Source organism: Macrotis lagotis, chromosome 1 (genome assembly GCF_037893015.1).
Source record: "Macrotis lagotis isolate mMagLag1 chromosome 1, bilby.v1.9.chrom.fasta, whole genome shotgun sequence".
In the NCBI taxonomy this organism is placed as follows: Eukaryota; Metazoa; Chordata; class Mammalia; order Peramelemorphia; family Peramelidae; genus Macrotis; species Macrotis lagotis.
The window spans coordinates 813,315,923-813,331,688 of NC_133658.1; the positions used below are offsets into that span (position 1 = coordinate 813,315,923).

At 34.8% G+C, this 15,766-nt stretch overlaps 1 protein-coding gene across 6 annotated transcripts in view; it reads right to left on the reverse strand.

Annotated features, from left to right (window-relative positions):
• The window catches only part of LOC141508420 (disks large homolog 2), a 2,787,507-nt gene that overhangs the window by 1,058,499 nt on the left and 1,713,242 nt on the right, over positions 1–15,766 (reverse strand). For all 6 annotated transcript variants that reach the window (XM_074217018.1, XM_074217021.1, XM_074217022.1 and 3 more), the window contains one exon: positions 866–919. In XM_074217018.1, the coding sequence (XP_074073119.1) occupies positions 866–919 (54 nt within the window). The remainder of the gene's footprint in view (positions 1–865; positions 920–15,766) is intronic.

Sequence of the window (15,766 nt, forward strand, 5' to 3'; positions counted from 1 at the left end):
GGGTTCAAGGTTTCTGGGGTAGAGAGCAGCAACTTGCTGAAATGACTAAAATAATGTTTAACAATATCGGCTGGGAGAATTGGAGGTAAAATAGTGATGCTGTTCCTGGAGGATAGAGACTGGTCAAAGGATAAAAAGATTGTTATGAGGGTCAGCAATGGAATTTTTATCATAAAATGGAATTTCAGAGTTCATTGTTTCTGCTTTCTTTCTTACCCAATCTATCCTCCATTCAGCTGTCAAACTGGCTTCAGATCCAGATGAGACCATGTCACTTCTGTACTCAAATATCTTCAAAGGTAGGAGAAAGTATACAATCTCCAAGTTGGCATTTCAAAGCCCTTCATGATATGGCTCCATCCCTTCTTATTCCCTAGGTCCTTTTTTCCCCTTCCATAGACTCTAGCAGATTAGACTGGTCTACTAGCTATTTCCCCAAAATAAGTCTATATTTCTTTATCCTATACTATACATGATTCTAAGGCAGCCTGAACTCACTTCCCACCTCTTAAAATCACATTATATTTTATTTTCAGGGAAAAACCTGACTAAAGTAAATGGAGCATGGGGTATGTTTTCAGTGGAAGCATTTTCTTATTTTTTCACTTCATGTGCAGTTCCCATTGGTTTCAGAAAAATTCAAGGAAAGTGAGAATTATTTGCATAGCTAACCATGGATTTAGCAAATATTAAAAGACAAAGCCAGAACTAATTTTAGAAAGCATCTTAAGAGATTAACTATTGGATAAAACAGAATACACTTATATAATATATATGTATATGTATATATACATATATATACATATATACATACAAAGTCAGATGATTAGTTTTGAAAGAAAATCAATAGAAAAATTGTACTCACATAAGGAATAGTATCCAAAGTATCTGTGTTGACAATAATAGGAGCAGGGCTGGCCTAGAAAAGAAAGAAAAAGAAAATACTTAAAAGACTGAATCTCCTACTCCAAACAAAGACTAGGTTGCTCATATTTCTTTCCTACCACATTTAAAATACCATGAGAATGAGAAATAATACTCTCCTGTGAATTTCCCCTCACTTCTGCAGAGTCCTTTCACATCCTCTGAGATTTGTGCTCTTGTGGAAAAATGCCATTTGGGGAATTTGAATAAGAGATAACTTATCTGACATTTTTCCCCCTAACAATAACTGTTTTGCAGTAGAAAATGCAAACGACAGGGAAATTGGCATAATTAAACCATTCCTGACATTTACAAAACTCATCTTTAGCAATGCCATTGCTGCCCTTTAAGGGATGTGTACTTAACAAGAAATGTTTTCATGAGTAACTTAATGGATCATTTTGTTTGATGACATCTCTAACTAATCCAATCCTCAGCAGTTTGAGCTTTAGGGTTAGCCAAATATGCAGAGTTTATTTTTGCACCTGCTGTTTTTATTTCTAATATGTATTATATATATATATATATATATATATATATATACATATACACACATATATGCCCCCTATATATATATATATATATATATGTATATATACACACACATACAACTCTCCCCATCTGTCTTTCTCTATCTCCTATATACAGTATACATACAAATACATGTATATACACATAAGTGTGCATATACATATATGATATAGTTCATTTGACTGTGATTGGTAGTACTTTTGTTGGGGAAATTCCCTTTACTGATAGGAATCTGGAACTCTTCTGTAATTCGCTTTCTCATTTTTCCAATCACTCATGGCCTGACCATATGCTTTTCAGCACAGAAACTCTAACATGAGGGACAGCTAGGTGGCACAGTGAATAGAGCACTGGCCCTGGAGTCACGAGTACCTGAGTTCAAATCCGACCTCAGACACTTAATAATTACCTAGCTGTGTGGCCTTGGGCAAGCCACTTAATCCCATTGCCTTGCAAAAGCCTAAATAAAAACTCTAACATGCTCTGGGCTAGCTGGTTTCTTCTCAGATTGCCTTTTTTTCTTCCCTCCCTTCAGCCCACCTTCACTAAATAATAGTGGCTCACCTTATTGGTGCCAGATTTAGTCCAGACACTTGATTAGCTTTAGTCCTACTTCAGGGACTCAGAATTGCTTTAGCAATCCACTAGCTTTAGACACCCCTGTATCAGAGACTATAAGCGTATACCATTACATCTGGTATAATAATTTCAAAAATAAATTTCATTGATATTTCATTTTTATATCACCTATATTTCTTAGTGCATCCCCTGCCAGTGAGTCAATTCATAATCAAAAAAAAGAGGGGGGAAATAGTTCAACAAAATTAACTAACATTTTGAAAAAGTCTGATATAATATGCAACACCACACACCCATAGTTCCTTTTTCATAGTAGGTGAGGGACATCTCTTCATTGATATTGTCTATAACTTAAGAGTCTCAGCAGTTTGCCTGGGGTCACTGTTAAGTGACTTGCCCTGTGATACAGCTAGTGTATGTCCCAGGAAGCATATAACCCAAGGCTTTCTGACTACAGGACTACCCCTTTAGTCCCTGTTTTTGTCTCTCTAGAATAATAAAAATCAATCTAACTTGAGTTAAAAGAATGTGAGGCATGCCATGTGTTTCTTCATGCAAACTCTAGTGTCTCCCATAAAGGTTATGTAGAATCTGAGCAAACAGAAGGACTACAAGCAAAGTCATTAAAAAATACAAGATGTTAATCTCCACTTGCATCAGCAAATCTGGCTTTATGAATATTGAGTAGATAAAGCTTCACTTTCTGGTTTCTAGAATTTTCTTTGGGGAGCAACCCCCTCATACACTGGTGTATCTTCAATCTCCTAACCCAAGTTGCAGATTTCATTTAAGTAAAGAAAATTGTCTATTCTCTTCACTTACTGGGAATATTATATAAATCATAGAATGATTACTAAGGATATAACTTTGGGGGCACATCGTTAATATATTCTTAGGAATTAAAACCTTTCACGCACATATTAAACAAGAGTCAAAAGCTACTACCCAACAGGAGAATAACCTATCAATTTGAATGAATACATAGATTTGGAATTAGAAGTATAACTTTGGATTTTGCTGATTTAAAAATAAGGATGATAAACTAAAGGATCTCAATAAAACTCTTTCTGCTATGGATTTTGCCTCTGTGTGACCATCAGCTAGTTGCTTAATCTCATTAGTTTTCAATTGTTCAACTGTATAAATGGCAGTTGGATTTTATTGTTACCTCCAACTTTTCTTCTAACCTCAAACCTTTGATTTTCAGCCCCTTATTTTATGCACAGCATAAGTTCTTATTTTAGTCAAGGTTGTAGGAAATTAGCCCTTGTTTTATGTCCTTGAATATATTTCCAATTTGGTTTACTATGCTAATGATCTACAGTGGTAGTTAATTGTAAATAAACAAGAGGTATGACATGCTATATTTCAGTCAAGAGAGACTTAATATGACTTTCAGGGTCAGCAAATAAGAGGAGTTAATCAAAGAGGATAGAGAAGAGAATAGCAGAATTCTTGGGTACCTTAAAAAGAATAGTCTTCCTCAGAGAGTAACATAGACTTTTTAGAGAGACTGGTAAGAGGAGTCTAGAAGTTTTATTTTCTAGAATCTTGATTCTTATGATACCTCTGCTCAAAATGCCACTATGGCTCCCTATTTTCAAACCGAATCCAAATTTTTCTTTCTAGCTTTCAAAGCTTCCTAGACTGCAGATTTGATAAGTGTAAGTATAATATCCTATTTCATTGTTGTATTTATTGCCCTTGGCATGCGACACAATTCTTTCGTCACTTAATAAATGACTTCTGCTGTTATTCAGTCTGGCTCCAATATGTTCTGGTTCCAAATGCCAATCCATCCTGGATTTCATTATCTCTGATTTGCCTCCCTTGCTCTAGTTAGAAGATCTGGTATTGCTGTATTTATTTCTATTTTTGTTCACATTTTTACATCTACTTTGAACACCCTTTCTTTTCTACTTTTTTCCTAAATCTTTCCAGTATCAGCAGAAGTCCCACCACCTTTAAGAGACCTATTCTAATTATTCCACACCAGTGACCATTTTCCTTTGAACTACTATCACATTTTGAATTTGAATGACATAATCTTAAGTTTTGTCTTTTCCAACTTTTTCCCATGTACTGAAACTACAACCCCTTTATGGGAATGGATGAGAAATACTTTTTTTTTTTTATTGTTCAGAGTGCTAGCATGATGTTCTGTAAATGCTTATACAACCAGTCAATCAATAAAAATTAATTAAGCATTAATTATTTATGAGACAGAACAATGCATTGAAAAAATAAATGCCAAAAAAAAGAAATGATCACTGTCTCCAAAAGATTTATACATACACATATTTGTCTGTAGATATTTATACATATTATCTATCTTAGTCATATCTATGATGACATATCTATAGTTATCTATATTTTTTATTTAGCTATCTCTGTACATACCTATTTATATTCACACATATATATGTGCATGTATGTATATATGTGTATTTAGATAAAGTAAGAATAAGAATAGGAATTCTTTGACAAGCTCTAGAAAGTTGCCTGAGGCATTGGGACATCAAACAATTTATTCAAGATCACATAGCCAACATGTATCAAAGAGTAGACTTGAAGTCAGGTCTTCCTGATTCCAAGACTAGTTCTTGAGGCATTATATCTTACTACCTTTGTTAAAAATAAACACAAAATAAACATAAAGTGATTCTAGAAGATAGATACATAAGTAGCAAAAGTAATACTTCAATGGAAGTCTCCTTTAAAAGGGGATGGAAGATGTATATAATCTAAAGAATAATACTAATATAGAACAAACATGGAAGCAGGAAAGCTACATGTCTTAGAAATGAAAAGGGTCTGACCCTGGCTTCAATAAAGTTAAAATGAGGTAGAAAAAATAAAATAAAAATGTAGGTCATATTAAGGCTATTTACAGAAAATTATATATTAACCATATGGGAGTTGTAAGCCTGAAGGCAATTAGAACAGACATTTTTTAACTCTGAGTGTAAAGTGCACTTTCCATACTATAGAATGTGCCATTTGTTCTACCCCTAAATATAGGGCTTGTGGTTTTTTTAAGACAATCTCTTTGGGACATATTCTCTCAATTACAAACGTTCAAGTCTTTTACACATAGCGAAAAGAAAAGTACCTACACTTCTAAGACAGAAGCCACAGCATTAAATCTTGAAATTCTGAAAGTATTAGCTATCATACTCATCCTCATTCTCAATACACTATAGAGTTGCAGTTCTCCACAATGAACAGGTTAGGATCTGACAAAACAAAACCCTCTTTTGTTCAATAAATATTTATTAAGTGACAAATCCATGAATCAAGCAAGATGAAAAATTCCTCATGTATCCCTCCTCTTCAGGAGTTTGTATTCTAGTAGAAGTTTGAGGAAGTTGGTAGAGAATTCAATATTATCATTTGCAGAACCTTTTCCAATTTAACTTCCAAAATATACTGATTTTTTTCTCCTTCACTTTGCTTTGTTCTCCCACATTATAGACTCAACTCATTGAAATTATGGATCAGGGGACAAGAGGCATATTCAAATAATGTATGACAATGTACAGAAATGGATATTAAAGGATGATCTCATTTGGAGATGTCAAACACATGCTGCCCACAATACTCCTGAGTGTGGCAGAACCAAATTAAAATATGATTGGGAAAGCTTTAACAAAAAATAGTAATACAATAACACATATATAATATTACATTTTAAAATTGTCATCAGCAGAGATACTTATGTAAGGATTAGGGGCCCCTTTCTATTTGACTTTGATACCACTGATCTAATCCATAACAAAAGTAAAATTGAGAGGTAATAAACATTCAAGAAGAGAGATTCTTCTATCCCTGACAATGGGAAGCAATGTCAATATTCTCTTCTTTCCTTTACCTCTCATCCTTCCTACTTCCCTCTCTCTTTTTTTCTTTTCTCTTTCTCACACACTTATAAGTTGTGAAATGTGAAAGAATATTTGACAAGAAGTAAAAATCCTTTCTTCTTTTTTTACAATTTAAAGAATAAACTGTGTGACCTTAACCAAATCATTTCTCCCCTTCCATTTCCTCAAATCAAAATGAGGAGTTAGAATGCATGATGCATAAGATCTGTTTTTTCCAACTCTTATATACTAGGGTTCTAAAGAGATGACTTCAGATGCAGAAGCCTTTGGAAAAATCATAGACTCTCAGAGCTGGGAAGGATTTTAAGAGGCTACTGAAATAAACCCTTCTTAACTCAATAACATGCCCTCCCCCCCCAAAATACATATACAATGCCAAGTGATAGTGCAGACCTTGCTTGAAGATTTTTAATAAAGCCTACTGCTTCTAAAGTAGCCCATTCCCTTTTGAACAGCTCCAATATTGGTCAATTTTCCTTCCATTGATATTAAATAGATGCCTTAGCAGCTTTCACCCATTGTTCCCCTCTCTAGGACCAGACAGAAGTATTATCCTTCCTCCAAAAGATTATCTTTCACATATATGAAGAGTCATCAATAGGCTTCTTTAGGTAAAATATAAACCATTCTAAATCCATGGTCCAGGTTTTTCCCATTTCTGTTTATCCTTTTCTGGGCATACCTCACTTTGTCTAACACTTATGGTGCTCACAACTGATGAGACTATATACTATATATATTTGGTTTGATGAGGACTCAGAGAAAGCCAAATAAATTACTAAAAGTGTAGGAAATATTGCTTATTTATAGTCATGTTCTCTCCTTCACACACAAAGGACTATATCAACAGACCCATGGTCTATGAAGTGACAAACAGTGACTTCAGAAATATTTTGACAGAATGAAACAAGCTACCAAACTGATGTCCTGAAATTCAACAGGGATAAATATAAAAGCTTGCATTAAAATTTTAAATTCAACAGTGCGAATGCAGTATGATCCAACAGGTTTGGGTTCAACAGGGATCACCAGTATGAAATGACAATTTTATGCTGTATTCATGAAAACCTTGGACAGATTTCATCTGGAGTATTATGTCTCTTTAAGGATATCAACTTTTCATTATGGCACTGAAAAAATAGAAAACATCCAGAGGAGAAGAAGGATTTGATTTTAAGAGAACTCAAAACCACATCATATGATGATTTGTTGGGGGTAAAATTAACTTAGTCCTATAGCTAATGAAATCATCTTTTTTTTAGAGTCAGATATGTAGTGCAGTGGATAGATACCTGGGATTAGAACCAGGAATACCTGAGTTCAAATTACACTTAAAACACTTAACCAGGTGGCTGACATTGGACTAGTCAACTTCTTTCCCTCAGTTTACTCAACTCCAAAATGGGGAAACCAGCAGAATCTACCTTCTTCCAGGGTTGTTATGAGAATCAATTGAGATATTATTTTTGAAGTGCTCAGTAGTATGTCTGGAATACAGTAAGTGTTTAATAAATGTTTGTTCCTTTTCCCTTCTGGATTTTTAAAATCTCTAACTCATAGTTGTTCCTGCTTTTGAAATTAGTTTATATTGTTCTTACATTTACATTGTCTGTATTATACATGCCTAGTTCCTTCTTCTTCCTTCTCCTCAGCCAAATATAAGCTTCCTGAGATTGGGGACTGTTTTCTTCTTGTAATAATGGTGCTTGACATAATACTTGGCATATACTTGATATTTAATAAATGTTTGCTGAATTAAGAACAACCAGAGTGCAATTTCTTCTTGGTATTTTCATAACCTGACATGCACACCAATAACTGTCAAGAGAAAATTTAGAAGGAATGGTAATTATTTTCTCAAGATCTATTATGTGGAAGATGGATTAAAATTTTATTCCCATGAATATATAGAAGACAGTACAGGGACTATTGTTCTGATGTATAAAGAAAAAAGATTTAGGTCCAGTACAAAAAAATGTACTTTGATGGATCCAATTTTTCTTGGTGAGTTTCCAGGAGAGCAGTGAAGGCAGACTTAGTTCATAACCATATAGATATGTCAGTATAGGGCAAGGGCTGTAAATGCACAGTCATCATAGCTAAGTGGAAGCTTCATGGAAATGGGTTCAAAGAAATGACTCATTAACCTCTTTATCTGTCACACTTGATCAGCCTCAATCTCTTCTACTTCAACTTCTTTCCTATAACCACTTGAAGCTCTCTCAAAAGAAACTCTGACAGTATTCATCTATCTACTGAGGCATGGAAGGCTTTGTATTATATCAATGTGGCAATTCCCAGACTAATTAAACCAGGAGCTTTGAAATAAGAGGAAAATTGATCAATTGTGCCAGGCACTTTTCATGGTGCTAGTGAAAGAGGAAATATTTACTTAACCTCAAAAACCTTGCTTCTAACATGGAACATAGCCTTTACATATCTATGAAAGAATAAAAACAAGGTGTTTGGTGAGGGGAGTATACACTGGCTATTAGAAGGAATCAGAAAAGGACACATTTATTAAATGGTTATATTTCCTCTTTTTTTGCCTTTTTGTTTCCTAGCTTAAGATTTAGCTAAACACCCTAGAATCAAGGGAAAAGTAAGAAGAGAGAAAAAAATAGCTAAGTGATAATTCTGACTTAATCCAAAGATCACGTTGGCTTTTTACTTTTAGGAGTTTACTTTTGCCATAGGCACTGGAATAGCTTGGGGTGAATATCAAGCTCTAAATTTAGAGCTATAATTGAAAAGTCACTGCTAGTTTGTCCTTCCTTCTTGAAGAAGACCATGACATCAGGGAGGTGATGCCATGACATGCACATGAATTGGATTTGAGTGAGGGGGTGCTGTACAAAGTCACCAGTCTCACTTTTTCCTCTGGAACCAGAGGACAGTGCCCAAATATGAATCAGGATGACCGGAGGCAGCCTTAGATGTTAGTCAATCAGGGTTAAGTGACTTGTCCAAGGTCACACAGTGTCTGTGTCTGTGTAGTGTAGTATAGTATATTTCAAGTGTCTGAATTCAGATTTGAACTCAAGTCCTCTTGACTCTAGGACCAGTGCTTTGCCGCCTTAATCTCCTTGATGGTTAATGTCCTTATTACCAAACTACCTTGTATTTAACTACACTATACATAAATACATACATATATACATATATGCTTATTAACTTCATATTTATCTTGTATCAATTTAATATATTCATGTGTTGACTTCCTCATTAGAATGTATCCTCACTGAGGGCAGGTAGCATGCCTTTGTCTTTTTTGGTAAGTGCTAAAGACCCATATTAACAGCTTACTATAAGATTTGAAGAAGTTAGAAATTCAAAGAGTTAGAGTTGAGAAGGAATTGAATTTGAGGAATGACTGACAGCAACACCAAAGAGATGAAAGATGAAGTATCAATTATATTCTGGGATATCATATTATATATTGTATTCTGGTAGAAATAGTGGCCCTGATCTCATTAACTTTGGAATCTACCAGGAGACTAGGACATTTTAGGTCTTGGAGGCTGCTATATCTAAAGCCATGGGTAAATTCTTATCATTGCTTCCCTTGATATGAGATCAACTAATGTTGGAGAATTTGATTACTCTTGTATCTTTACAGTAAAAATTTTGGGTTTCAGGGAGTAAAGATGCTGTTGTTCTTGTTGTAAATAGTTTCATAGATGCCCAGACTAGGAAGTGGGTTTAAATCAAAGAAAGCATAGTTCTTAATATAATAATAATAATAATATATAATGATAATTTGGAGAATTTTAGCAGAGGATGGGTCCTATATCGTTTGGATGTACCTGAAGGATGCTGGGATTAGCAGAATGGTGGAATCTGCAAACTTTGGCCTTGGGATCTTCCTTCTGTGCCATCATTCAGTCTTAATGCTTTGAGGGTTTTGTGAGGGGGCAAGTTGCAAATTTTAATGTTAGCCTGAGTTATGTTTCTTATTCTTACTGAACTCACATACACTATGTGTACTTGTTAGGGGAGTAAGCAATGCTGAAGGAGAGTTATTAGATTCAGCCTAGTATTGTCTACCTAAGATAACTTACCTACATTTGCTTCTGTTTTCTATCCCTAGAGAAATGTGATTAGGGATAGTAGGCATTGTAACCCATTAACTCCTTTCCTGTTTATGTAAGAATGTCCATACTTTTAAAAAAAAATACAGTAGATGCTATCACACACTTTGGGGGATTTTAAAAATTATTTTGGGTCTTCATGGTGCCATGCCTGCCTGCCATTCCAGATGTTCAAAACAGTGGTTTCTTTAAAAGAAATACAGAAGCTCAGCTGTTAGCAACTCTTCCTATTTGTAATGAAGGCAGAGCCTTCTGGCAATCTCCACTGTGGGATGTATGAAGATAGGGTAACTAGAAGATCAGGGACAAACAAAAGGGAGTGATAGAATGAAAGGGAAGAGATAGAGATATAGGAGCCCTGGGCAAAACAGGATGGAAAAAAAGAGCAGATGGAGGAAATTGCTAATTCAGTATTTGACTTGAGATTCTTCTTGCCAGGAAGGTTTCACAATGAGAGATTTTGCATACCTTTACTTCATGCAGGCTGACAACTTGAAATTATTCATAAGTCAACAGGAAATGTGCCTGATAAGCCTAAGGAACAGGAGACAAAAATCTTCTTCTCTTTGAAGGACTGACTCAAAGAAGAAGGATTAGATTATTCTGTATTTGATTCCAGAGTGAGGGAATTTAGTATAAATGAGTTTCAAAATGGGAGATACAAGTGAAACTTGTAGAACATTCTAAGTATTATAAGTGTCAAGCAATGTAAAAGACATTTTTGGGAGAGTACAGTATCCTATAGCAATTCAGATGGTAAAGCAGATGATGGACACTCACCTTTCAGGATACTGCAGAGAGAATTCTTGCTTTATTTAGTACCTACAGTAGATAACTCCTAAGGTACTTTCTACCTCTAAGATTCTGAGGTTTATGTTTCTAGATTTGTGCTTCTGATCCCTTTTGGGGAATTCTTCACTGCAATAACATTTCCATTGAGAAATAGGAAAATGTAAATTTCAAATTTTTCCATTTGAGTACCTAAAGCATTTGGTTCTTGTCTATCATGAACAGGTATCAATACAAACATTTGTTAAGTGCCTAACTGCATGCATAAGAAATTGTGCTAGGTTCTAGGGAGAAATAGCAAAAATTTTCCTGTCCTCAAGTTGCTTACATTCTACTGGGAAATATATTAGACATGAAATAAGAAACTATGCATGAGCTAATTTTGAAGAGAGAGAACAAACACTAACACTTGAGGCAGTAAATGGGAATGTTAGGGAAAAGTTCCATGGAGTAAGATATACCTGGGCCTAGCAATTTTTATACAGTTTTCAGATTACCCAGTAATATTTTTATAATGACTGTGATAAATTTAATAGGGAAGGGAATAACAATATATGCAAAAAATTTTGGGTTAGTATGGAAAAACATCAGAAAGACCTCAGGAAGGAGATGACATTTGAAATGATATTTGAAGGAAGCTGGGGATTTTTCCAAGAGGGTAGCAGCAGTGAGGGGAGACAGAGAGAGAGAGAGAACATTCCAAACATGAGAGACAGCCTCTTCAAAGACATCATGGTGGGAGATAAAATATCATGAATGGAGAATAGTAATTCAATCAATTTGGACAGAATAAAAAAGGAATGAGGAGGGTGGGATAATGTAAAATCAATATTCAAAGAAAGCTTGGAGTCTCATTACAAGGGGTTTTGGTTTTTTTTTTTTTTTTAGAGTTTTTTTTTGCAAGGCAAATGGGGTTAAGTTGCTTGCCCAAGGCCACACAGCTAGGTATTAAGTGTCTGAGAGCGGATTTGAACCCAGGTACTCCTGACTCCAAGGCCGGTGCTTTATCCACTATGCCACCTAGCTGCCCCTACAAAGGGTTTTAGACACCATACAAACGTGTTTGATCAATGAGAAACCACTGAAAATTCTTGAGCAAAAGGATATTGTGCTCAAATCCACCATTTTAGAAGCTACATGTGTGATTAGAAAAGGGAGAGGATGGAGATAAGATGACAAATGAGGGAATTAGTGCAAAAGTGTAGGTAAGAGGAACTGAGAGTTTAATAAAGTATAGAAAGAGGAAGACAGACATGAAATATACTGAAGAGATAAATTTAAATTAGAAACTAATTTTATAAGTGCTAAGGAAAAATGAAGAATCAAGGATGATTTTAAGATTGCAAATCTGGGCAACTGGAAGAATGGTAGAACCCTAGACAGAAACAGAAGAGTTTGAAAGAAGGATGGATTGTGGGAAAAAAAAGTGATTTCTACTTGTTACTTGTAGAGATAGTAGTACATATGGGATGTATAAATTCAAATGCCATCTGTGTAGAGATGATGTTTTGTGAATGGATGAGGATAAGTACAGAGAGAGAGAGAACAGTTTCCAGGTCTGTGTACTGAGTACATGTGCAGAAAGGAACTAGAACATAGATATTGATCCAGCAAAGGAACCTAAGAATGAATGATCAGACAGGTGAGAGAAAAGCCAGAAGAAAATAGTCACAAAAATCCAAGGAGGAGAGAGTGTCTAGAATAAAGAGATGTTCAATGTCAAAAACTGCAGTGATTTCAAAGATTAAAATGAATAAAAAATATTTGGTCACCAATTATTTGAAAAATAAATTGTAATGATAGGAATGTTAGGAAAAATTTCTTCCCATAGAAGGAATTCTGAAGGAATGCCAGTCAGAAGGTGAATTGATGAATGAATGATTTAAGTATAGGGAGATAAGGGAGAAAAACTAGAAAGAATCAAGAAGTTGGAAGGGATCTTAGAGAACATTTAGTCATGCCACCTTCATTTTAAAAAGGAAGAAGCTGAGAACCAGTGAAAGGAAGCTGCTTGGGCTGTCATTGGAAGACAGGAGCAGAGAAGGGATTTTATACCATTTTGCATCCTAGTCCAATGTTCTTTTGATTCCATGTGATTTTTAGATTCCAATATAGAAGCATAGAATCCAAAATAAACATACAGTATAAATATAGAATCTAAAATGATATGGTTATGATTTTCCTTGTGAGAACATACACAAAGTCTTAAATTTAATTTTAGGTAACATACTATAGGAAAGATATGGACAAGATGGAATTCACTTATCCAAGGAAAGCTGACCAGGAGAGCAAAGGAAGGTAGAACTATTCTATACAGAGACCGGATAAAGAACCTGCAGTTATCTACTGAAGGGAAAAGACATGGCAAGAGGAAGATCATGAGACTTGCCTTTCAATATCCACAGTTTGTAGATGGACTATAATTATCTACTGGCAAAGGGAGAGTCTAATCATGGTCTCATGACTACAAGCCTAGGGCTTTTATTAGTAACCATTCTAGGTATTAATAAATTATTAGTATATATCCTACAGAAACTAGGATATCACTGTTCTGCATATAGAAGCTGGTCAATGCTTGTTGAGTGGGTATTTTAGATGCTGATACAGTATTTTGAAATTCATCCCAAATTTGTCAAAGAAATTTGAAATATCCATCTCAATTTTTTTTCCCTTTCTCCAAACACATGCACAATTCTCAAACAAGGCAATATAATTTACCTGCTAACCTTCTAAGAATTTGGAAGTTTTAAAAATTATATGTGAAATGGATGAAAACTTCTCTATGAAATATAAGGTTATTTTGATTATTACATTTAGTTTTATATTCCTGAAAACAGGTAAGTGAAGTGATGAATAGTTTCAAATCTGGAGGTTGCAAGATCAAATTCAAATCCAGCCTCAGATCCTTAATAATTATGTTGCCCAGTGTCTATATCTACTGGCTGAATCATTTTTTTCATATGTAAATGGTATAATAGGACTCACTGTTGAGGATTGTTGTGAGGTTCAAATGAGATATATTTTTAAAGTGCTTTGCAAACCTTAAGGTCAGATGTCCAGTGCTAGCTACTATTCCTGGACATTTTTCTATCACATTAAGACAGATCCTACTTCTCAGTCCAGTCTTCTCAGAGTTTCAGCATCGTAGTGCTAAAAGTGAAAGGGCACTTTAAAATCATTAATAAAAACCATAATTTTTAAAGATAATGAAAGTCTGATTTGTATAGATTTCAAAGCAGAGAGAGAAGAGCCTTGGGAGAAGGACCAGGGCTGCCTAGAGATCACAGAGCTTAACTGACTTTCCCAAGGTCATAGAAATTGTGTAAGCGGCAGAACCTTAAACCCTAGACCACTGAATTCCAAATAGTTTCCTGCGTCATCTAGTCTAGCTCCTAAACCCCTCAGAAATCAAGAATGTGAAACTGTTACTTGTCAAGTTCACAAAAATATTGACAAATGTGAACCTCAAACGCAGATTTTTCTGACTCCAATTCCAGCATTCTTATCACATTAGGCCATGCTTCTCCATTTGGACAGTAAAGAGAAATTTATATTCTAATCACATCACCACAAAAAACCCAATATCTAGTCTACAAATTTTTTAAGAGACCGCAAGTCTAGAACTCTTGTTAATTTAGCATTCTGGTTATTATTATTTTTTTTTGAATCTCCCATAGTGCCTAGAGTTATGGATATAGAATCTGGTTAATATTTGTTAAATGGTTGTTTCCAATTCTGTCATTAAATTTTGAAATCCCTCAATTTCTTCATATACATTCAATCTCTTTATATTCTGCTGACCTTGTATTTTCTTTTTCTTTCTTTAATCCATTCTTTGGGGGGAAAAGGAATCTCTTAAAATAAAGGATCCATGTGATTTGGAATTGTTGAGACCAACACCATCATTTAGGTTCTTCTTTTTTCTCCCTACCTAGGATCTTAGACTAGAGCAGAGCTTCCTAATTAATAAAATCTGTCCTCATTTTCTTCAACTTTAAAAAAAATAATTCTGGGTCATAGTCAAGGAGCTTGGAAAATCTAGTTCTGCTTTAATAGCCTAGCTTTGAAGTAGGTGTGTTTCACTGGGAATCTCATTTAATATCACTTCAAATTTCAACAAATATTTATTAAAGTACTGAGAGTTAATGACTGAGAGGGTTGAGATGGGGAGACAGACAAAAACACAGGGCCTGGATACAGAAAGCTTAAAATCTAATTAAAGTTCACATTTATATTGCATTTTATGATTACAAAAGAATGCACAGATATTCTCTCCTATGTATTCATATTTCTCCCAATGACCCTCTGAGGAAAAACACTACAGGTGTTATTATACAGATTTTTTACAGATTTTTATTTACAGATAAGGAACCAAAGTCATAGAGGAGTTGTGAGTCCTTCAGAATTCCCACAGCTAGTTGAGAAGAGAAGCTAGAAATTGGAATCTAGGTTTTCTGTAACCTAGACAAATGTTATTTCCACCACACCAAGGTGCCTTTCTCATTATTAGATCAGAAAGAAAAGGATTAGGGAAAAAAAGTTGAACTGGTATGGTTATAAGAGAAGCAGGATATGCTTCCTCTTTTTTAACTCTTAAAAATCCAGGATGCCATGGTTGCATGAGCAACAGAAATGAAGCCAAGCTCCTGTTATGAAGGTGTGTAAACATTTGGAAAGTCATGGTAGTTGTCTAAACATCTCCTTGAAGTGGGCAGGAAAAATATTATCCTTATTTTATCAATAAAGAGACTGGAGTTTAGAGAGGTTATACAAAATATCCAAGATCATTCAGCCATGAACTTGTTTTTTGGGTGCAAGTAGGAGGAATTTACATATTATACAAGAAGTACCAGTGCCAAGATTATAATCTTGGCTTTTTTTGGCAGCTAGATGATGTAATGCAGAGAATTATGGTATTAGAGTCAAGAAGACTTGAATTCAAATAAAGCCTGACATCTCTCTATATGACTT